Source organism: Saccopteryx bilineata, chromosome 3, assembly GCF_036850765.1.
Source record: "Saccopteryx bilineata isolate mSacBil1 chromosome 3, mSacBil1_pri_phased_curated, whole genome shotgun sequence".
NCBI lineage: Eukaryota > Metazoa > Chordata > Mammalia > Chiroptera > Emballonuridae > Saccopteryx > Saccopteryx bilineata.
Window position 1 is genome coordinate 295,908,358 of NC_089492.1, and position 22,504 is coordinate 295,930,861.

The window sequence follows — 22,504 nt, forward strand, 5'->3', positions numbered from 1 at the left end:
CTACATTCAACCCTCTGCTCCTCCGTTCCCTTATCGGGCTGATTCCATAGTCTATAGCTCAAAATCTGGGAAATCTCCTCTCCAACAATCTATAGACCAGGCTCGAAATATAGGGGAAACAATAGATGGCTTTGCCTGTTTTCCTATTGTGGAAAGACAGGATGATACAGGGAGACTAGTGCAAGAACATGAACCTGTACCTTTTAAAACTCTGAAAGAGCTTAAACTTGCTTGTGCTCAGTATGGGCCTACTGCCCCTTTTACACCTGGTTTATTAGATACCATTAGTGCAAAGGCTCTTCCCCCAAATGACTGGAAGGCGATTGCTCGTGCTTGTCTCTCTGGGGGTGATTATTTGTTGTGGAAGTCAAACTTTCATGAAAAGGCTATAGAGCTGGATGAGAAAAATCAGCAAGAGGAGGTTGCTGTTACTGTAGATATGTTAACTGGAGAAGGACAATATGCCCATATGGCAACTCAATTAGAATATCGACCAGCTATTTATGATATAATTAATCAGCTAGCCACACAGGCATGGAAATGCCTGCCTATTCCAGGGACCAAACCAGAAGAATTTGGTAAAATTAGGCAGGGTGCAGACGAGCGATTTCAAGACTTTGTCTCACGGCTAATTCAAGCAGTTGAAAGAATAGTAGGGGATAAAAATGTGGGAAAGGTTTTAATAAAACAACTAGCCTATGAAAATGCTAATTCTGCTTGTCAGGCTGCACTTCGGCCTCACCGCAAGAAGGGAGATATAGAGGATTATATTAGAATTTGCGCTGATGTTGGGCCTTCATACATGCAAGGTCTTGCCTTTACCACAGGTAATAAGGCAAGATTTCCAGGACAAAATTTTGATAAAGGACAGAACAAGCGAAGGAAGGAAGGTCAGGGAAGTACTTTTGCCCGTGGAAACTGTTTTCAAAGTGGGGGTTCGGGGCATTTTGCTAAAAACTGCCCTGCTTTCCCCGGATATTGGTCTCGGCCTCTCCCTCAAGGACAGCCAGCCCTTAAGGCTCTGGACCTCTGCCCACTTTGTAAACATGGGAAACATTGGAAAAATAAGGGGAGGCCTAAATGTACTACCGCAGGGCAGGGAAACGGACAATGGGGCCCTCCCCGGCCCCATCAAACAATAGGGGCAATGTCAGTGTTTCCTTAGCAAATTCAGATTCCAGTAGGCCAAACATTGCCCAACTATCCCAGGCAACAACAGGCAGTACAGGACTGGACCTCAGTCCCACCTCCCAATTCGTATTGACTCCAGAGATGGGACCTCAAGCCATACCCACTGGAATTTTTGGGCCACTTCCCAGTAACACAGTAGGAATCTTGTTAGGCAAAAGTAGTTTAACTATGAGGGAATTCTTTGTTCTTCCTGGAGTGATAGACTCTGATTATACAGGGGAAATTAAAGTAATGGCTCACACTTTGAGGAATATAGTCACTATCTCCCCTGATATGAAAATTGCTCAATTAATCCTTTTACCTCTTTTAAGACAAGGCCAAACCCTGCTAAAGGGACCCCAAGAGAATCAAAGATTTGGCTCCACTGATACTGCCTATTGGATTCAAAAAATAGGTCAGGAACGCCCTGAAATGGAACTAACAATACAAGGGCGTAAATTTAAAGGGCTTTTAGATACTGGGGCTGATGTATCTGTTATTGCAAAGCTACATTGGCCTCCTTCCTGGCCCACTCATGCAGCAGCCACAGAATTACAAGGTATAGGGCAGAGTAAATCCCCTCAACAAAGTTCTAGTTTTTTACAATGGGAAGATAAAGAAGGTCATTCTGGATTTTTTCAGCCTTATGTGCTCCCTGGATTGCCAGTTAATTTGTGGGGTAGAGATGTTTTGAAAAATATGGGGGCATTGCTTGTCAGTCCTAATAGTTTAGTTAGCACTCAAATGCTTGATCAGGGACCCTTTTTGCCCACTAAGGGTCTAGGGAAAGAACAGCGAGGAATTCTCACCCCCATAGAAGTGGCACCCAATACCAGAAGGCATGGATTAGGATATCAAAATTTAGCATAGGGGCCTTGGTAGCTCCTGCTACCCCAATAATGCACTGTGCAGACCCAATTACTTGGAAATCAGATAATCCTGTATGGGTAGACCAATGGCCCCTTTCTCAGGAGAAACTTAGGGCAGCTGCTCAATTGGTACAGGAACAGCTACAGCTTGGGCACATTGAACCATCTAATAGTCCGTGGAATACGCCTATATTTGTCATTAAAAAGAAATCAGGAAACTGGAGGCTATTACAAGATTTGAGAGCAATAAATAAGACTATGGAAATTATGGGTCCTCTCCAGCTAGGACTTCCTTCTCCTACTGCCATTCCATGGAACTATCACCTTATAGTTGTTGATTTGAAGGATTGCTTTTTTACTATTCCTTTAAGCCCTCATGATTGCAAGCGTTTTGCATTCAGTGTTCCTTCACTTAATTTTCAGGCTCCCATGGAGCGATACCAGTGGAGAGTTTTGCCTCAAGGTATGGCTAATAGTCCTACCTTGTGCCAAAAATATGTTGCTCAAGCCATCTCTCCAGTAGAAGGCAACACCCTAAGGCATACATAATTCATTATATGGATGATATTCTTATTGCTCATCCAGATAAAGACACTGTGTTGACCATTTTGCAACAACTAGAATATTCTCTGAAAAAATCAGGACTTTATATAGCTCCTGAAAAGGTACAGCAATCTTTACCTTTTTCTTATTTAGGACAAATTATTGAGGGACAACAAATTCGCCCACAGAAAATAGAAATCAGGACAGATCATTTGCAAACTTTAAACGATTTCCAGAAACTGTTAGGAGACATTAATTGGCTTAGACCTTCCTTGAAATTAACTACTGGAGAACTGAAGCCACTTTTTGATATTCTTAGAGGCTCAGCTGAACCAGCTTCTCCTCGGCTACTTACACCTGCGGGACAACAAGCTTTAAAGCTTGTAGAAAAGGCCTTGCAGCAAGCACAACTAAAACGCATAAATCCTGAGGAATCAATTGCCCTACTAATATGTCCCTCAAGTTACACTCCAACAGGACTATTGTGGCAAGCTTCAGGTCCTATTGAATGGATTCATTTAGCTGTTACTCCTAAGAAAGTTTTATCTCCATATTTTGATCTTGTTGCCTCCTTGATTATCAAGGGGCGTAGGCGACTCTTGCAGCTTATAGGTTTTGAGCCACAGACTATTGTTGTTCCTTTTTCAAAGGATCAACAACAATGGCTCTGGGAAACTTCCACAAAATGGCAAATCGCTTTTGCAAATTTTACAGGCCAAATTGATTCTCACTACCCAGCTGATAAAATAGTTCAATTTTCATTAATTACTACCTTTATATTTCCTAAGACAATTGTTAATGAGCCCATTCCTGAAGCACCTACAATCTTTACTGACGGATCCAGCTCAGGAATAGCAGGCTTAATAATCAATGGACAGCTTTATACTGAAACAGTCACCTTAAAATCAGCCCAAAGAGTAGAATTACATGCCATTATCATGGCTTTTCAGCATTTGCCATACTCCTCCTTTAATTTATATACAGACAGCAGATATTTACTTATGGTTGTTTCCACTATAGAGACTGCTGTCTTAGGGACAACTGCTGATGAGGAACTATTTCAGCAGTTCCTCCTTCTTCAAAGACTTGTACGTCAACATACAGCTCCGTGTTTTATAGGACATATTCGAGCTCACTCCATGCTCCCTGGAGCTTTAGCGCAAGGGAATGCCCTTGTTGATCAAGCTACCCAAAAGAAAATTATTGGAGCAACCATGACAGATCAAGCAATTCAGTCTCATACTATCCATCACCAGAACGCTGCAGCCCTGCGTAAACAGTTTCAACTTTCTCGGGAAGCAGCACGGCAGATTGTTAAATCTTGTCCAAGGTGCCCTATATTACAATCTGTCCCTTCATTTGGAATTAACCCTCGAGGACTCCTACCGGGGCAACTTTGGCAAATGGATGTTACTCATATACCTTCATTTGGCAAACAATCCTTTGTCCACGTTACAGTAGATACTTATTCTGGATTTATAGTAGCCTCTGCCAGAACAGGAGAGGCTGCTAAACATGTTATAGCTCACTGCTTGTATGCATTTTCTATTATTGGACTTCCTAAACTGATTAAAACTGACAATGCTCCTGCATATGTAGGAAAAGCATTTACTAAATTTTGTCAGACTTTTGGACTTGACCTAAGGACGGGAATTCCTTACAATCCCCAGGGTCAAGGCATTGTAGAGCGTGCACATCAAACACTTAAAAACCAATTGGAAAAAATTTAAAAAGGGGAATTATACCCTCAAACTCCTGCAAATCTTCTTTGTCATGCTCTTTTCACTTTAAATTTTTTGAATACTGATGTACAGGGTCATTCAGCAGCAGAGAGACTCTGGAACCCTGCAAGGAAAGCCTTCCCTGAAGTGCGATGGAGGGACCCACTCACAGGAATCTGGCAAGGGCCAGACCCTGTTCTCTTATGGGGCCGAGGATATGTGTGTGTTTTTCCTAGGTCTGCTGAAGCTCCTCGGTGGATCCCTGAACGACTGGTGAGACACCATGATTCTAGATGAGAGACTCACTTCACAAGAGCAATTGCATAAGAGTTACTATGCTCTTTTCCCTTTCTCAATTATTATCTAATTTTTTTAATGTTTTAGATCATTTTATTTTCCTGATCCATTGCTTGAAAAGAGGGCGAAGGGGGGGCCTGATTTGGGTATTGCTGAATAGAAATCTCATACGGCCGTCTTGAGATTTTTCGAGAGAGATCTCTGTTTAGTATATATCCTTATTACGTTCCTATTAAGATAGCCCTACTTAAGATCAAGCAGGCCATAGTTCAATCTCTAAAACCCCGGGTTTCACTCTTGATTTGTGTGATTGTATGTGAAGTCTTTGTTTAATGTCTAAGTGTTTTTGTTTATAAGGCCTGAATAAGTCCTTACATGAAAAGTAATGATAATAATAGTTTTGGAAGTGCCGGCTGTAGTATTGAAAACAAAACGGGAATAATTTCATTTCCCTATATAAATATAATTTTGTTTGGAATAAGTAGAGCACGCTCATTTTGAATCCAAAAGACTTGCTGGTTTGGCCAGGCTGCTCCAGGCCGCAAGTGAAAGGCTTGAAGTAGCATAGATTTACATAATAAAGGTGTAAAGATTTTTTTTTGCTGTAGAAGAATAATGAAGATCACAATGGGATTTTTCAGTTTTGATATGTACTCTCTAAAGTGCCTGTTAATTAATGTTAAGGGGGTGTTTTGATAAGTGTGGGAATGTTGTTTGGAGGTGCTTTTACTCTATTTTTGTTAAAAGTTAACAAAGTCAAAAATTTCTTGCAATAGAAGTCAAAATATTGTAAAGTGTGATTCAATTATAAATAATATAAAAAGAAAGGGGGGGGGAGTCATGTCCTGGAGCTCCTGCAGGTCTACCCTGTTACGCTTTTTACTTCAAACTGTTTATCTTGAATGCTGATGTACAAGAGATGCCCAAATTTTTGTCCTGCAAACTACTACCCTTTTTTTTACTTTTATTTGATTCCAGCTAATGACACTGTTTTGTTCTATTCTGAATAGCTCCAGATATATAGGCAGATAGGGACCCTCAAGCCCCTCAGCAAGATCTTCTGAGCATGGCTTTTAAGGTACCAAGAGGCCGAAAAAGCCCAAAGGAGATCAGGTAAAATACTAGCTCTTGGCATACGCCCTCAGAGGCTCCAACGCTCCAACTGGAACTTCATCAGGGCCCTGCTTCAATAGTGGAAAGGATGGTCATTTAAGCCAAAGCCTGCCAGGCTTACATGCCTTTGCTGTGAGGAAGAAGGGACACACTGGAAGGTAGGCTTCCCCCTCACTCCTCTAAGGGAGGGTTCAGTCTCTTCCAGCCCTGCTCCATCCACCTGTGACCTAACCTTGCCCAGAATACTGGGATTTGCCACTGAAGGCTAAAAGGTGCCCAGGGCCGTCAGCCCCATCTACGACACTGTGGACGAGCCTGGGGTATTTCTTCCAAGTAGCTGGTAGACTGGTCTCATTTACACAAGGGTCATTTAACTAGGTCTTGCCTGAATATTCAGGTTTTTTATTCTTCCCTCGAAGATCTCTGTTGTGGGTATTGATAGTCCTGTTTTCTGCTGCTTTGATTAATATACAGTCTTTCTTTTATTCCTCCTGCCTCAATGCCCCACTCATAGTTTAGGCTAGGACCTACTCCTAATTCAGAGCTCCTTTTTTCCTTTCTTGCCAATTTACAAATTTACCTCTGCCACCCAGCTTAGTGTATCCCAAGGTTCTCCTCACCACTCCATGGCTGTAAAGCTCCAGTATAAGACCCCTGGGTTCATCTTTCCAGTTTAAAGAAAATGGAAGCTCCGTCTTCATGCGTGCTGCAGATGGCTTTTCCAGTCTACCTGGGTCATTGCCAGCTGGGAAGCAGCGGTCATTGGGACTTTGATGCTAGCTGCAGAGTGTGGAAGTGTGACAGCAATTCCAGTGCCATGTGGACTTCTCCTGAAAGTGGACTTTTCCTGGACTCCTGCTCCTGTGACAGTTTTTGATGGACTGAACTGGGGTTGGGTTGCATTTGCAGAGATTTGGAATGGTGTTGGTGCCAACTTGGACTTGGTGAACACTTTAAGGACATTACTCTTTTATAGATTCTTATTGTATTATTAGCTTAAAGAGTTTGCTTAAAGGCTTTAATTACTGTGATGTATTAGTATACTTGTTTTGGGTATCTGTTAGCATTGGCTATACTAATTTTGTGTTTATTCTGTATTTTCTCCGTCTGCCTCCAAATTAGAAAATCAGATGAGTGCAAATCTCCGCACACAAATTAAAAAGAAAAGGGGGATATGTTGTGGACCGGTAATGGCAAAAAGCCATTATAGATTCAAGGCTTGGCAGGGGGCTTAAGTTCTACCCCTCCATCTCCATATTTGGCTTTGATGCTCTGTGTTTGCACCCACTCCACTTCCTTCCTTGGGTTGCAGGAAGCAATATACATACCCTTCCTCTGACTCTTTGTTTTCAGATGTTTGTAAAATTCACTAATGTATACTGTTTTTGCCTTGGGAGAGTTCCTGTCTTAGCCTTTGATGTGCAACTTTGTATCAGGGTCCTTGATATGTATAGGTCCATATAATAAAGCGAACTGAGGCTGTGAGGCACTCAGATGCTGCCAGGCAGTTTGAGGAGTCCTCCCGGTCCCATTGGTTTTGTTCTGACAAAGTGTGTTTCCTTAATTCCGCACCGTTATTTGGAAGCTGCGCTGGTCCGTGGCAGGTACCGAACCATTCAGGAAAGCCAAGGAAAACATCTTTCCCATAAAACTCAGAACCCTGGGGTTGAATGGGTTAAGCTGGGCATGTGACATGCTGGAACATTCTATGGCAGGGGTCCGGAACCTTTTTGGCTGAGAGAGCCATGAACGCCACATATTTTAAAATGTAATTCCATGAGAGCCATACAATATGTTTAATACTAAATACAAGTAAATGAGTGCATTTTATGTAAGACCAACACTTTTAAAGTACAATAAGTCTCTGAATTCTTTTTAATAACGTTATTATGCTGTTGCTAACTAATGATGAATAAAGTACTTCTTGCCATTAATGCGACTTCTGGTGCTGCATGATTTTGCTGATAGCTTTGTGGTTGATATCAGGTGAGGTTAAGCTTCATGCAGGCGTTGAGACTTCCATCCATTAAACGTGATCATAGGTTGGTCTTAATGTTATTTAGATGTGAGAAAGACTGCTCACATGCATATGTAGAGCCAAACATTGTCAGTACAGCAATACTCACAAGCTGCAGTGTGTGGTATGTGACAGGAAGCGCGTTCCAAGTGTTTTTGTTTGTTTGTTTTGTATTTTTCTGAAGTTGGAAACGGGGAGGCAGTCAGACAGACTACCTAATGCGCCCGACCGGGATCCACCCGGCACACCCACCAGGGGGTGATGCTCTGCCCACCAGGGGGCGATGCTCTGCCCATCTGGGGTGTTGCTCTGTTGCAACCAGAGCCATTCTAGTGTCTGAGGCAGAGGCCACAGAGCCATCCTCAGCGCCAGGGCCAACTTTGCTCCAATGGAGCCTTGGCTGCGGGAGAGGGAGAGAGAGACAGAGGGGAAGGAGAGTGGGAGGGGTGGAGAAGCAGATGGGTGCTTCTCCTGTGTGCCCTGGCCGGGAATCAAATCCAGGACTCCTGCATGCCAGGCCGACGCTCTACCACTGAGCAAACCAGCCAGGACGTGTACCAAGTTTTGACAATCAGCTGGTTCGCAGGTTGAAGTTTTTTTATTTCTCCCCACTTGTGTTTGCTCTCCAACTCTGCTTGCTGTCGTGCAAGTCTTTCCAAATCTTCATTCAGTGACTTGAACTTATTCACCCACATGTCTGAGGCCTTCAGGTCAGCAGCTTGTAGCTCAAAATCTCTGATGGAGACACCAGGGATGGAACTCAGGTTGTCGCTGTCCACTGCACACTCATGTGGATGGGTGACGAACTTAAAAAGACGAGTGCGCTCACAAAATTCTCTAAAGCACGCTTTGAATGACTGCAGGAGATTAGATGTGAAGCCCACTAGCTGCTGCAGATCAAGATGTTGAGCAGGGTCACTTGCTGTGCATGCATCTTTAAACTCTCCCAGTTTTTCAAAGTGTAGTGAATGACCTGTTTCAATGTTGGCAATGAAGAGTTCCAGCTTGTTTTCAAATGCAAACACTGCTTGTTGAATAAGACTGTATTTCCAATGCCTTGCATTTTCACATTGAGCTGGTTCAGATATTCAGTCATGTCCACAAGATAGTAGAACTTCAGGAGCCACTCAGTGTTAGCTAACTCAGGATGCTCGACGCTTTTCATTTCAAGAAAAGTCCAGATTTCACTCAGACAAGCCACGAAATGGCTGAGCACTTTCCCTCTTGACAACCAATGCACATTGCTGTGCAGAAGCAGACCAGGATAATTATTCCCAACTTCATCCAACAGTGTTTTAAACTGGCGATCATTTAAAACTCAGGCAACAATAAAGTTGACCACCCGAATGACCAGTGACATCACCTCACCAAGCTGCTCACCACACATTTGAGCACAAAGCACCTCCTGATGTAGGATGCAGTGAAAACTTAGGATGGGTCTCTTTTCATGTTCACAAAGAAGTGCTACGAATCCTGTTTTTCCCCACCATGAACGGAGCACCATCAGTACACACCGAAATGTTTATCCATTGGTAGATTTTTTTCTTTAGCGAACTCAGTGAAAGACTTGAATAAGTCCTCCCCTCTTGTCTCTTTCATAGGCAAAACAGCAAGACTTTCCTCAAGTAGTGTGTCACCGACAGCATACCTTGCAATCACACTGAACTGGGATAAATGGCTTACATCTGTTGACTCATCCAAAGCAAGAGAAAAGAATGGTACTGCATTTATGTCCTTCACTTGTGTTGCCTCAATTTGATTTGCCATCATGATGGTACGATCGTGGACAGTTCTTGCTGACAGAGAAATGTCTTTTATTCATTTGATTATCTTGTTTTTATCCGAAAAGTCGTCAAAAAGTTCATTGGCAACATCAAGCATGAATATTTTGGCATACTCCCTATCTGTGAATGGCTTTCCTTTTCTCAGAACTGCTAAAGCACCAGCAAATCTAGCTGAATTCCAGTCACCTTATTGGGTCCAAACACGGAGTTGCTGCTGACTGGCTTGCACTCTGCACAGTAGCTCTTGACATGCTTTCTTCCTGCTGTCCCCCACTGGATATTTCGAATGCAAATATAGTATGGCGTGTGTTGAAGTGCCACTTTATATTTGACTGTTTCATCGATGCAATTTTATCATTGCATATTAGACACACTGAGAACCTGCTCTCTCTACAAAGGCGAATTCCTTTGTTTATTTCTGCTGAAAAGTACGATACTCCTCATCTTTTTTTCTTTTAACCATCTTCTTCATCTAAACGGTTTCTGCAATTAGCTAGCTGACTACTTTATTAAAAGGAGGGAAGTTTACTTCCTGACCTCACAACGACCTGTGTACATTACACATTATCCAATAAAAATTTGTTGTTGTCCCGGAGGACAGCTGTGATTAGCTTCAACCACTCACAATCATGATCATGAGTGGTATAAAATGAATGGATTGTAATACATGAGAATGTTTTATATTTTTAATATTATTATTTTTTAATTAAAGATTTGTCTAGGAGCCAGATGCAGCCATCAAAAGAGCCACATCTGGCTTGCGAGCCATAGGTTCCCGACCCCTGTTCTATGGGCTCTGATGTGGCTGCCAACATTCCATTTCTTAACTTGGTGATCATTTTATAATTATATGTTAGTTTGTGCATTTGTATAGTACCCTTTCCATCTGTGTATGTTATATTTCACAAAGAAAATTTTTTGTGTGTGTGACAGAGAGAGAGGGACAGATAGGGACAGACAGACAGGAAGGGAAAGAGATGAGAAGTATCAATGATTCGTTGCGGATCCTTAGTTGTTCATTGATTGCTTTCTCATATGTGCTTTGACCGGGGGGGCTACAGCAGAATGAGTGAACCCTTGCTCAAGCCAGTGACCTTGGGCTATAAGCCAGCGATGTTGGGCTCAAGCCAGTGACCATGGGGTCACGTCTAGGATCCCACGCTCAAGCCGGTGACCTCGGGGTTTCGAACCTGGGTCCTCTGTGCCCCAGTCTGACGCTCTATCCACTGTGCCACCACCTGGTCAGACTCACAAGGAAAAATTGTTAAAGAAGCGGACCTATATTTGGGGGAGATGAAACAAGTACCAGGCTGGCCTTCGAGGAAGACTCTTTGGTCTGAGATCCACAACTGTCCCTTTGAAACAGATCCAGATCAAGCCCCTGGGGATGCTCAACCAGAGAGCTATTCCTTTCCTCTGCCACCAACACCTGGGAACCAAGGGCCAGACTCATCCCCTTGGAGTTAAAAATACAAATACAAAAACAGTCTGACAAAGCAGTGGCGCAGTGGATAGAACGTCAGTTTGAGACACTGAGGACCCAGGTTCAACACCCCGAGGTCTCTAGCTTGAGTGTGGGCTCATCCAACTTGAGCATGGGGTCCTTGGCTTGAAGTCCAAGGTCGCTGGCTTAAGCAAGGGGTCACTGGCTTGGCTGGAGCCCTGTGGTCAAGGTACATATGAGAAAGAAATCCATGAACAACTAAGGTGCCACAATTATAAATTGTTGCTTCTCATCTCTCTCCCTCCCTGTCTGTCCCTCTCTCTCTCTAAAAACAAAACAAAACAAAACAAAAACAAAAAAGCCCACCTGCCTTGGAGAGACAAGACCAGCCCCCTTAGACACAGGCACCGCCCCAGGGACAAGATCCTTCCCACTTGGGCGCAGGCTCAGCCTGGAGAGCTGTGCACCTGGAAAAGTGCCAGGGTTGTCATGGAGATGGCCTCCAGCTATGGAGTCACGAATAGGGATCTCAGGAAGCTGAAGCTTCCTTTTGCTCGCCACACCTCCACCTGAACCCTTTTTCTGAGGGTAGAGCAGTTAAGCAAACAGCACTTCCCTCCTCACCTCCCCCCCAGGAGTTTTTATTAAAATGGGAGGGGAGATAGGCCATTTAGTGGCTAGTGACCAGCAGCCTAATAATGCTTGTTAGCCACAAGCACAATGTTGAAGATAAAGGCAGATAGGGACTAGAGGGTGACAGGGTGTGTGTGTGTGTGTGTGTGTGTGTGTGTGTGTGTGTGTGTGGTTATTTTAGCCAGATGGGAGTAAGGAAGATATAGAAGGGCTCAGACAGGTAGAGCCTTTTAACCGGGGGAGGGGGGGGAGGAGAGGGAGGAGGAGGAAGAAAAGTGAGATCCACCGGAGGGTGTCCAGGCAAGAAGTGATGTGAGGTGCTGCTCTCTGGGTGCGGGAGACCGCACGGGCAAGCAGGAGAGCCAATGAGGAGATCCTTGCGGTGGGACTGACATCTGGCCGTAAATGTTGGAGCCAATCAGCGCCAAGGTCCCGCCCCCCTGCCTAGAAGCCTGGTTCCTAGGCCCCTCTTGCACCTGGACCGGCTCCCGGCTCCCTACGTGCTGCCTCCTCCCTGCTCCCGCCTGGGTCTCCCCTGCATCCGGCCAGGCTCCCACGTGGGTCCCACGGGAATTTCTCTAGAACACTCATCAGATCGTGTGACTCTTCCAGCCTTAAACCTTTTTTCAATGGCTTCTCAGTGCACTAGGAATGCGTCCAGCATTCAGCCCGGACCGGGAGGTCGGACACAGTTGCTCACGCAGCTCTGGCCTCTCTGCCACCCTGATGCCTTTGCTGCCCCAAAACAAGGCCCCTCGGCTCTCCCAACACACACACCATGCAGTCCTCTCTGCCTGAAAAATTCTTTCCCACCACCTCCGTTCCTGAATTTGTTTCCAAATAATTAATAATAATAATAATAATAATAAGCCTTTAAAATTTGGATGATATAATAACACACGCACCTCCTACATATATAATCAAGAGTTGAAAACAACCGTTCAAACAAGAAACGTAAGCACGGATGTCAGAACAGCACTATTTACAATGGCCAAAGGGTAAGACCAACCCAAATGTCTACCAACCAATGAATACACAGAACGTAGTATGCCCAAACAATGGAATATTTTTCAACCAAAAAAATAGGGAGTGGCCCTGGCCAGTTGGCTCAGCGGTAGAGCGTTGGCCTGGTGTGCGGGGGACCCGGGTTCGATTCCCGGCCAGGGCACATAGGAGAAGCGCCCATTTGCTTCTCCACCCCCCCCTCCTTCCTCTCTGTCTCTCTCTTCCCCTCCCGCAGCCAAGGCTTCATTGGAGCAAAGATGGCCCGGGCGCTGGGGATGGCTCCTTGGCCTCTGCCCCTGCCGCTAGAGTGGCTCTGGTCGAGGCAGAGCGACGCCCCCTGGTGGGCGTGCCGGGTGGATCCTGGTCGAGCACATGCGGGAGTCTGTCTGACTGTCTCTCCCCGTTTCCAGCTTCAGAAAAATACAAAAAAAAAAAAAAAAAATAGGGGGTGGTGGTGGAGTGAATTACTGACACCAGCTACAACGTGGATGAACCTCAACAACGCTGTGCTAAAGTGAAAAGCCAGTTGTAAAAAAGACCCCATATCTTTAACTCCACTGATACGAAATGCCCACAGCTGGCAAACCCATAGAGACAGAAGGCTAATTTTTGGTTGCCAGGGACTAAGAGGAGGAGGGAATGGGCACTGACTGCTTTTGGGGTAAAAATTTCTGCAACTAGATAGTGGCTGTAGTGACCAAACATCACGAATATACTTAATGCCACAGAGTTGTACATTTTAAAATGGTAAGTCTAACATTATGTGTGTTTGACCCAATAAAAAAGTGTACACACAGCCTGACCAGGTGGTGGCACAGTGGGCAGAGCAGTCGGACTGGGATGCGGAGGACCCAGGTTGGAAACCCCAATGTCACTGGCTTGAGCACAGGTTCACCAACTTGAGTGCAGGGTCTCTGGCTTGAGTGTGGGATCATAGACATGGCCCCATGGTCACTGGCTTGAGCCCAAAGGTCACTGGCTTGAAGCCTAAGATCACTGGCTTGAGCAAGGAGTCACATGTTCTGCTGTAGCCCGCCCCCTCCCCCCCCCGCCCCCCCCCCCCGTCAGGGCACATATGAGAAAGCAATCGATGAACAACTAAGGTGCTGCAACGAAGAATTGAGGCTTTTCATCTCTCTCCCTTCCTATCTGTCTGTCCCTATCTATCCTTCTCTCTGTCTCTCTCTCTGTCTCTGTCATGTACACACAGAGAAATTCAAATGCTGGCTCCCAGCTTTAGAACAGTGGAGAGATACGACTCAATCTCTATAGCCCCCTCTAGGGTCCAATTGCTTCTCCCTTCTCACAAGTAACTCGTACCCCGAGTTTGGTGCTTATTGTTTCCATGCGTGTCTTTAGTCCCTTTCTCTTTCTACCATCTCTTTGGAAAATGCAGAGACCTACTGAGACTCACTAGCTTGGAGAACTTGAATACCTCACTTTGTCGCTCTCTAAAATGGGAGAGTTATGTTACCCACTTCACAAAGCAGGCAGGGACAAATAGGCTTGTATTTGTAAAGCACACACAGAGTCAGGGGTTCCTCACGTTCCTCATTATTATTACCCTCCATTTCTTTTTTCCTTTACTTGTTTACTTGAAACCATAGTCCCATGGTTTCAAGATCAGAAAGCACAGAAGGATAGAGTGTAGGAAGGTTCAGTCCTGGGAGTCAGACCACGTTGCTAGTCAGCTCTCTCTTCCTCCGGGTCTTCCACACACAGCGCTCAGGTACCCGCAGACAGAACAGGCTACAACAGGCTGTCCTCCACCTCCTGTCCCTTGTCCCCTTCATGTTATCACTAGGAGCCTTGCCATATTTCTATACGGTGAACTTCCTCGTCTTTTTTCAGTGGACATATAGCATTCCACTGATGGATCAATCACGATTTATTACCCAAAGCCCAGCCAGTGGGTGTTTAGCTAGTTTCTGGTCTTCCGTAGCAATGCTCAATACCGCAGGGATTAAAACCTGGAACATACAGCGATTTGCATATTTCTGAGGACATCTATCCACCAGGTAAGGTGCTGAAGTTGCTCACTAGTGTTGTATTGCAACAGCGAGAAACAAACATCTGGCCACACAATCAATCAATTAGCCAAATTAAGAAATTAAAGAGTCCTAAATTATTCAAATCAATGCAGTCGCGAACACAGTTTGGAGCTGGCTTTTTTTTTTTTTTTTTTTGTATTTTTCTGAAGTTGGAAATGGGGAGGCAGTCAGACAGACTACCGCATGTGCCCGACCGAGATCCACCCAGCATACCCACCAGGGGGCGATACTCTGCCCATCTGGGGCGTTGCTCTGTTGCAACCAGAGCCATTCTAGCGCCTGAGGCAGAGGCCATAGAGCCATCCTCAGTGCCCAGGCCAAGTTTGCTCCAATGGAGCCTTGGCTGCGGGAGGGGAAGAGAGAGACAGAGAGGAAGGAGAGGGGGAGGGGTGGAGAAGCAGATGGGCGCTTCTCCTGTGTGCCCTGGCCAGGAATCGAACCTGGGACTCCTGCACGCCAGGCCGACGCTCTACCACAGAGCCAACTGGCCAGGGCCAGGGCTGGCTTTTAAAGAGAAAACTACATACTGACTGAGGAATGGGGAGTAGAGGAAGCATAGCAGTAAAACAAAGCAGTGAAACAAGCTTTCTTACAATGTTTATCTATAGGGTTAATTCAGGGAGAAACATTCTGAGAACACCTGCAACTTTGCAAAGCTAGCCCAAGGCCACAGTCTGGGAAACCAGCCTCAAGGCCAGGAATAGGGAGTCTTTTCAGAAAAAGTAAGTTCTGCTAAAAGTCTCTTTGTTTTAGAGAAAGTAAGTTTTTGCCAAAAATTATTCATGTTAAGAGCCTTTCTTTTCCACACTTCACTAGGTTCCAAATCTTACTCTCCTAAGCAATGTATGAAAGCTCTTGTATTCCACACTGTTGCCAACCACAGTAAGCGTGTATTTCACTTGAACAAATGGTGTCGAGCTGGGGGTGTAACATGTCTTCTCAACTTTAGATATTCAAGATGTGGCCCTGTTGGTACATCTCCCTTTGCTAGCCATCTTCCCATTCCTAACCTTCAGCTTTTATCTTCCAGGTTTCAGGTGAAAAGTGGTTGCCTCCAGGAAGCCCTCAGAGATCACTCTCTGAGTGCAAGCTCAGCTGAGCGCCTTTTCTGTTTTCTGTATTCCCAAGAAATGTTGTTGGCTGTCTTGGGACCCACTCACCAGGATGGTGACTGGATCTGTGTCTGTCTGCCTCCTCCATTGGAACCCGCACTCTCTGCAGACAGGGTCCAGGAACCTCTGTCTTTGCCACTGTCGCTCCAGCACCAAGGACAGATCCAGCCCACAGTAGGTGCTCAGTCAATATTGGTGGCTTAGGATCAAGGGAATATATGTACCAAAATATAGGCAGAGCTGGCCTACAGTAAGTGTTCAGTTAACACCGATCATTTTGGATTGAGTGACTATATGCGGGGCTTATCACTGGGGGAAAACTGAAACTTGTAGAAGAGTTGCTTGCTCGGGCAGACAAGCGAAGGCTGGAGTCTGGTTTTAGTCCGGAGCGTCGGTCTTTTCCCCCCAAGTTTCTGTCACTGCTTCATTCATCCCCTCGGCCAACCACTCCCTCCCCCAACACAGCGCCTGGCACAGCCAGGACCCGATAAATGCGTGTTTGTTGAAGAAATGAATGAACATGTGTGTACCTGTTTTGCGGAGAGAGGAGCTGGACCCAGACTCCCCGACTCCCAGGCCCCAGCCCCCTCCTTCCTTCTGGGAGCCAAGAGGACAGACAGGCCCACAAGACCCAAGGATCCCAGCCGCGCTCCCTCTTCGCCCCCCCCCCCCCCCCGTCCCCTTCATCCAGCTTCCGGCTTCCTAGCCAGTCTTTACCCCCTCTCGGGCTGGGAGCGAAGGCGGGTTTCCGGGGGGAAGGCTTAGTCCGGGACACCGAGCCCAGCCTCCTTCACTCCCCCCGCTCGCACGCTGCGTGCGGGTCCGCCCTCCCTCCCTCCCTCCCTGCCGCCACCGTCCGCTCCGGCCGCCGCGGGGAAGAGAGAAAGGCGCACAGGAGGCCGAGGTAAGCCCCGGGCTTCTAGAGATCGGGCCCCAGTCTAGGCTCCGGGCTCAGGAATCTCTTCCTGGGCCCCAATTCTGCAGATCATGCCTGCGGGGAGACCGGTAGGCTGGGCCTGGCGGGGAGATCAGATCCCCCTGTCCCTGCGGTGGGGGGGAACACCTAGGGAGACCCCCGCCCCCAGCAGGCTTCCCTCGGGAGTCCAGGAGCCTGGCCTTCAGCTTGCACCTTCCCTGGAGAATGCAAGCAGCTGGACCCCCAGCCCCTCCTCTTCCTTGTCACACAGGAGCCCAGCCCCCTCCTGAAGCCCTCCTGCCGCGGGGACCCAGGAGCCCCTACTCTCCATGGTATAGGGGGGTTTGGATACTGCAACCCGGTCATCTCCCATCCCCAGCTTCCCCCCACCCCACACACACACCTCCCGCAGTCCCAGGAGCCCAGACCTCCAACCCCCTCTCCGGCCCTCCTACTCTGGCCTCTCCCAGGTCCAGCGCCAGGGCACCCACACCCCGTTTCCGGGGCCTGCAGAGGCGGACTCCCACCTTCTCCCCACCAGCACAGAGGAGAGCTGGTTCCCGGCTCCTCCCCAGAGCAGGGCCGGTGGAGAAGGAACAGTCACTGACTTTGTTTCCTTCTCTGTTCCCTTCTGCCTGGTCTGTTTCTCTGTCTGGCTCCCTCCTGGTCTCTCCCTGCCCCCTCCGGCCGTGTTTCTGATCTCGGTGTTGACTCGGCCTCTGTCTAAACCTCTTTGTTGTCTCTCCACCTCTGTCTCTGCCGGGTGTCTTGCTCTCTGCCCTGGTCTCTGTCTATCTCTCCTTCTCTGTCTCTTCCTCTGTCTCTGTCCCTGCTTCTCTCTCTGCCCCCCCCCCACCTCCCTCTCTCCCTCTCTCCCCTTTCTCCTCACAGGTATGGATCCTCAGCCCCCTCCACCTGCCCAGGGCAGCCCACCTCACCGTGGCCGGGGCCGGGGCCGTGGCCGGGGCAGAGGCCGTGGTCGGGGCCGGGGCCGGGGCCGGGGGGGAGCCGGAGCCCCTCGGGCACCCCTGCCCTGCCCGACCTGTGGCCGCCTCTTCCGCTTCCCCTACTACCTCTCGCGGCACTGGCTCAGCCACTCGGGCCTCCGACCCCACGCCTGCCCCCTGTGCCCCAAGGCCTTCCGCCGGCCGGCCCACCTGTCCCGCCACTTGCGTGGCCACGGGCCCCAGCCCCCGCTGCGCTGCGCCGCCTGTCCCCGCACCTTCCCCGAGCCCGCCCAGCTACGGCGCCACCTGGCCCAGGAGCACGCGGGTGGCGAGGTCGAGCTCGCCATCGAGAGAGTGGCCAAGGAGCCCACCGAGTCCAGCTGGGGCCCACAGGAAGACGCCGCCGCCGAGCAGCCCAGCACGGCCGCCGCCGGCGCCCCGGAGGAGGAGGCGGCGTGGCCTGATCCGTGGCCCGCAGGAGAGCCGGCCGCACCCGCGGCCCCCATGAGTGCTGAGCCCCGGGAGTCGGAGTCGGAGGAGACCGAGGCCGGGGCGGCAGAGCTGAGGGCCGAGCTTGCGCTGGCGGCCGGGCGGCAGGAGGAAAAGCAGGTCCTGCTCCAGGCCGACTGGACGCTGCTGTGCCTCCGCTGCCGGGAGGCCTTCGCCACCAAGGGCGAGCTGAAGGCGCACCCGTGCCTGCGCCCTGAGGGCGAGCAGGAGGGTGAGGGGGGGCCCCCGCCTCGCCCCAAGCGACACCAGTGCCCCATCTGCCTCAAGGCCTTCGCCAGGCCCTGGTCGCTGTCCCGCCACCGGCTGGTCCACTCCACTGACCGCCCCTTTGTGTGCCCGGACTGCGGCCTGGCCTTCCGCCTCGCCTCCTACCTCCGCCAGCACCGCCGTGTGCATGGTGCGCTCAGCCTGCTGGCCCCACTGCCTGGGGGCAAGAAGGACGACAAAGCCTCTGGCGCTCGGAACTCAGGGAAGGGGCCCGAGGGCAGTGAAGGGGCTGAGTGCGGGGCCGCCCCCGAAGGGGGAGACGGCGGCGGAGGGCAGAACGGAGAGGACGCAGCCCCGGCCCGGCCCCCCGCCGGGGAGCCCCGGTTCTGGTGCCCCGAGTGTGGCAAAGGATTCCGGCGCCGGGCGCACCTGCGGCAGCACGGGGTGACCCACTCAGGGGCGCGCCCTTTCCAGTGCGTGCGCTGCCAGCGCGAGTTCAAGCGGCTGGCCGACCTGGCCCGGCATGCACAGGTGCACGCGGGGGGCCCAGCCCCGCATCCGTGCCCGCACTGCCCACGCCGCTTCTCCCGCGCCTACAGCCTCCTGCGCCACCAGCGGTGCCACCGTGCTGAGCTGGAGAGAGCAGCCGCGCTCCAGGCGCTCCAGGCCCAGGCCCCGCTGTCGCCCCCTCCTCCGCCGCCACTGCCTTTACCGGCTGCCGGGCAGGAGGAGGAGGAAGGGCCGCCCCTGCCCATCGCACGCATCAAGGAAGAGCCACCCTCTCCGGGGACCCCACCCCGGTCACCGCCAGCTCCCCCTGTCTTCCTCAGCGCCTCCTGCTTCGACAGCCAAGACCACTCGGCCTTCGAGATGGACGAGGACGAGATGGACAGCAAAGCGCACCTGCGCGGGTTGGGTGGCCTGGCCTCCTGACCCTCACACACGCCCTTTTGCCCCTCTAGTTGGCCCCCTGGTTTGGAATGTGGAGGAGAGAAGTTGAAGGAGAGAGGCCTCTCTACCCGCCCACCCCTGTCCCTCCTATCCCTGACACTAAGGAGGTCGGGGACCTGGACCACCGTTCCCCTCCCCCTCCCACACCCCAGGTCCCCAGTGCTGGTTAGGAACTCTTCACTCAAGACGTGTCTGGGGCAGGACTGCTTGGAAAAAAAGAGGGGCAGGACATTGGCCACAAAGATGGAGACTGGGGGGGACCCCCTGCCGTCTGCCCTCTTTGTACACACTGGACACCACCACCTCTTTTGGAACTACCATACCTTGGGGGGTCCCCAGTGAGCCAAGATCCGTCCCTGTCCCTTTGTGAATAAATGTGAGTTCGTGAAACGAGAGTAAGGCCATCTGTGGAGGGGTCTGAGAGAGCCAGGGGGGGCTGTCCAACAGGCTCTGAGCTTGGGTTTGGGCAGGAAGAACACAGACGTAGCCAAACCAGACACCTAGGAGTGAGAGAAGACAGGTGACCATCTGCCCTGGAAACTTCTGAGACCTCTATGGCCCCCTGCCCCCCTATGTCCTCATTCAGTGAACATTTACCAGAACCCGGGCTGACTCACAGGATGCTGAGGGGGAAGCCCTTGGCTCCCTACTAGGAGCCAGAGTTTTCGATCTCTAAGATGGTTTGGCCACAGGCTGATGTGGCTGGCCGTCTCCATGTAAGTTTAGGACAAAAAAAAAGTTTAAAGCAATTAAAACTGAGTAAGATTGAAAGTTCAGTTCCTCAATTACACTATACTACTTTAAGTGTCCCATAGCCCCCTGTGGCTGGTGGCTACTCTATTAGACTGCACAGATATAGAACTTTCTGTTGTTGCAGACAACACCGCCTGAGATAAACGATTTTCAATCTAACATCTGATATTGATAAAGGGCTCCCAAGGAAGTTGAGGGCACTGTAGTGAGCGGACGTGACTGGAAGGTTAGGGCTGCGGTGAGTTGACATTTTACTTGAATGAAGAACCAGGTGAGGAAACAGGTGGAACAAAGGCCAGATAGGTGGGTTCTGTATGTTAGAGAAACAGCAAGGAATTGGGGGCAGAAGGGGTCATTTTCTACAAATTCTTTTCTTTTTTAATTCAGTGAGAGGTGCGGAAGCAGTGAGCGCCCCAACCAGAATTTACCTGACAAAACCACTAGGGGGCGATGCTTTGCCCATCTGGGGCATTGCTCCGTTGCTCAGCAACTGAACTCTTCCCAGCACCTGAGGAGGAAGCCATGGAGCCATCCTCAGCACCTGGGGCTAACTTGCTCCAATACAGCTATGGCCGCAGGAGGGAAAGAGAGATACAGAGAGAGAGAGAGAGAGAGAGAGAGAGAGAGAGGGAGAGAGAGAGAGAGGCAAGAGGGGAAGGGGTGGAGAAGATGGGCACTTCTGTGTGCCCTGACTGGGAATCAAACCCGAGACTGCCTGACCAGGTGGTGGCACATTAGATAGAGCATTGGACTGGGATGTGGAGGACCCCGGTTTGAAACCCCGAGGTCACCAGCTTGAGCGCAGGCTCATGTGGTTTGAGCAAGGCTCACCACCTTGAGCCAGAGGTTGCTGGCTTGAGCAAGGGGTCACTCGGTCTGCTATAGCCCCTTGGTCAAGGCAGATGTAAGCAAGCAATCAATGAGCAACTAAGGTGCCACAACGAAGAATTGATGCTTCTCGTCTCTCTCCCTTCCTGTGTGTCCCTATCTGTCCCTCTCCCTGTCTCTGTCACACACACACACACACACACACACACACACCAGGCCAATGCTCTACCATAGAGCCAACTGGCCAGGGCCTGCCTATCTATCTATTTATTTATCTAGTACCTATCTATCCATATGAACACATACATTTGTTTAGGTCCTAGGACTGGAGGGATGAAGGTTGTGTCCAAGCCATTTTTTTTTCAAGCCAATTTTCTTTAAACCTTTACTCATTCCATCGATGGACAAACTACCTCCCCCCAGTGCATTTGATGGCTCTCTCCTGACATTGACCACCCAGGTATCTTCACACCTGTCAGGTCAGGCAAGAGAGGGGTGAATCCGTCCTGTTATCTAGGACACAGAGTCGAGGCTCTGAGTGAGAAGGTATCTTCCCCGGTGTGATGAAAGCACCAGGCAGTGAAAGAGCGGGGAGGGACCGCTGGGAAGAGTCTGGTGGAGAGTCAGGGAGGGGAGATGATCACAGAGCTTCACACAGTCCCGTGTCCGAGATTTAACACGGCTTCACTGAGCCCTTGGAATGGTGCCTGGCACGTAGTAAGCATTCAGTACGTGTTAGCGTTTGTGGTTGTTACTGTTCTCCCCACACCACCCAGGGATGGTGGCTGGGGACTGAGGGAGAGAGAGACCAGCTGGCCAGCTGCCCTGGTGGAGCTTACAGACCAGGGGAGAAAGTGGAAAACAACAAAATACCGGCACAAGGAAATGAGGGTTGCCAAATGAGACCAGGTCCCCAACAAAACTAGAATCTACAGAAAGTTGTCATTTAGCCTTGGGTACTGGGGAGATGGGGCCTGGGGTATGCTTTCGTGACGTCAAAGCCACCTCCCTCCCCAGGAACCTTCAGTGGCTCCCTATTGCCACATCCAAATGTGGGCCACCATTTAGTGAGCACCTACTGTTTGTTGAGCCCCTACCACAGCCAGACACCATTTAGCACAATCGCAAGGACAAAAACCATTGAGGGAAAGAATTCAGTAATAGCCCCACTTGTAAAAGGAACAAAAGAGAGGATTTGAGCTAAGAAGTTACTTGTCTTATTTCTGGAGCCACTGCCATGAAGTGAACCCCCTTTTTATTTCTTATTTTTTTCCTTTGTTTTAAATTTTAAAATTTATTGATTGAGTTGAGAAAGAGAGAGAGAGAGAGAGAGAGAGAGAGAGAAAAACCACATTGATTTGTTGTTCCACTTATTCATGCTATCATTGATTCTTTTATGTGCCTTGACTGGGGATTGAACCCACAACCTTGGCATGATGGCACGGTGCTCTAACCAACTGAGCTACCTCTCCAGAGCCATACAGAGAGAGGAAGGAGAGGGAGGGAGAGGAAAAGAAAGAGAGAGGGAAAGAGAGAGAGGGAGAGAGTGAGAGGGAGAGAGAGAGAGGAACACACCTGACTAGGCGGTGGTGCAGTAGATGGAGTCTCGACCTGGGATGCTGAGGACTCAGGT

The 22,504-nt window shown here is 49.4% G+C and overlaps 1 protein-coding gene across 2 annotated transcripts; it reads left to right on the forward strand.

Annotated features, from left to right (window-relative positions):
- The first annotated feature begins 16,610 nt into the window (after nucleotides 1-16,610).
- ZNF579 (zinc finger protein 579) lies at nucleotides 16,611-19,678 on the forward strand. 2 transcript variants are annotated; one of them, XM_066270988.1, is made up of 3 exons: nucleotides 16,611-16,663; nucleotides 16,947-17,007; nucleotides 17,567-19,678. In XM_066270988.1, exon 3 carries the CDS (start codon nucleotides 17,569-17,571, stop codon nucleotides 19,270-19,272), a length of 1,704 nt encoding a protein of 567 aa, XP_066127085.1. In that variant the 5' UTR covers nucleotides 16,611-16,663; nucleotides 16,947-17,007; nucleotides 17,567-17,568; the 3' UTR covers nucleotides 19,273-19,678. The 2 variants fall into 2 exon arrangements, with proteins under 2 accessions (XP_066127085.1, XP_066127086.1); XM_066270989.1 differs by lacking the exon at nucleotides 16,947-17,007.
- Nucleotides 19,679-22,504: the final 2,826 nt, after the last annotated feature.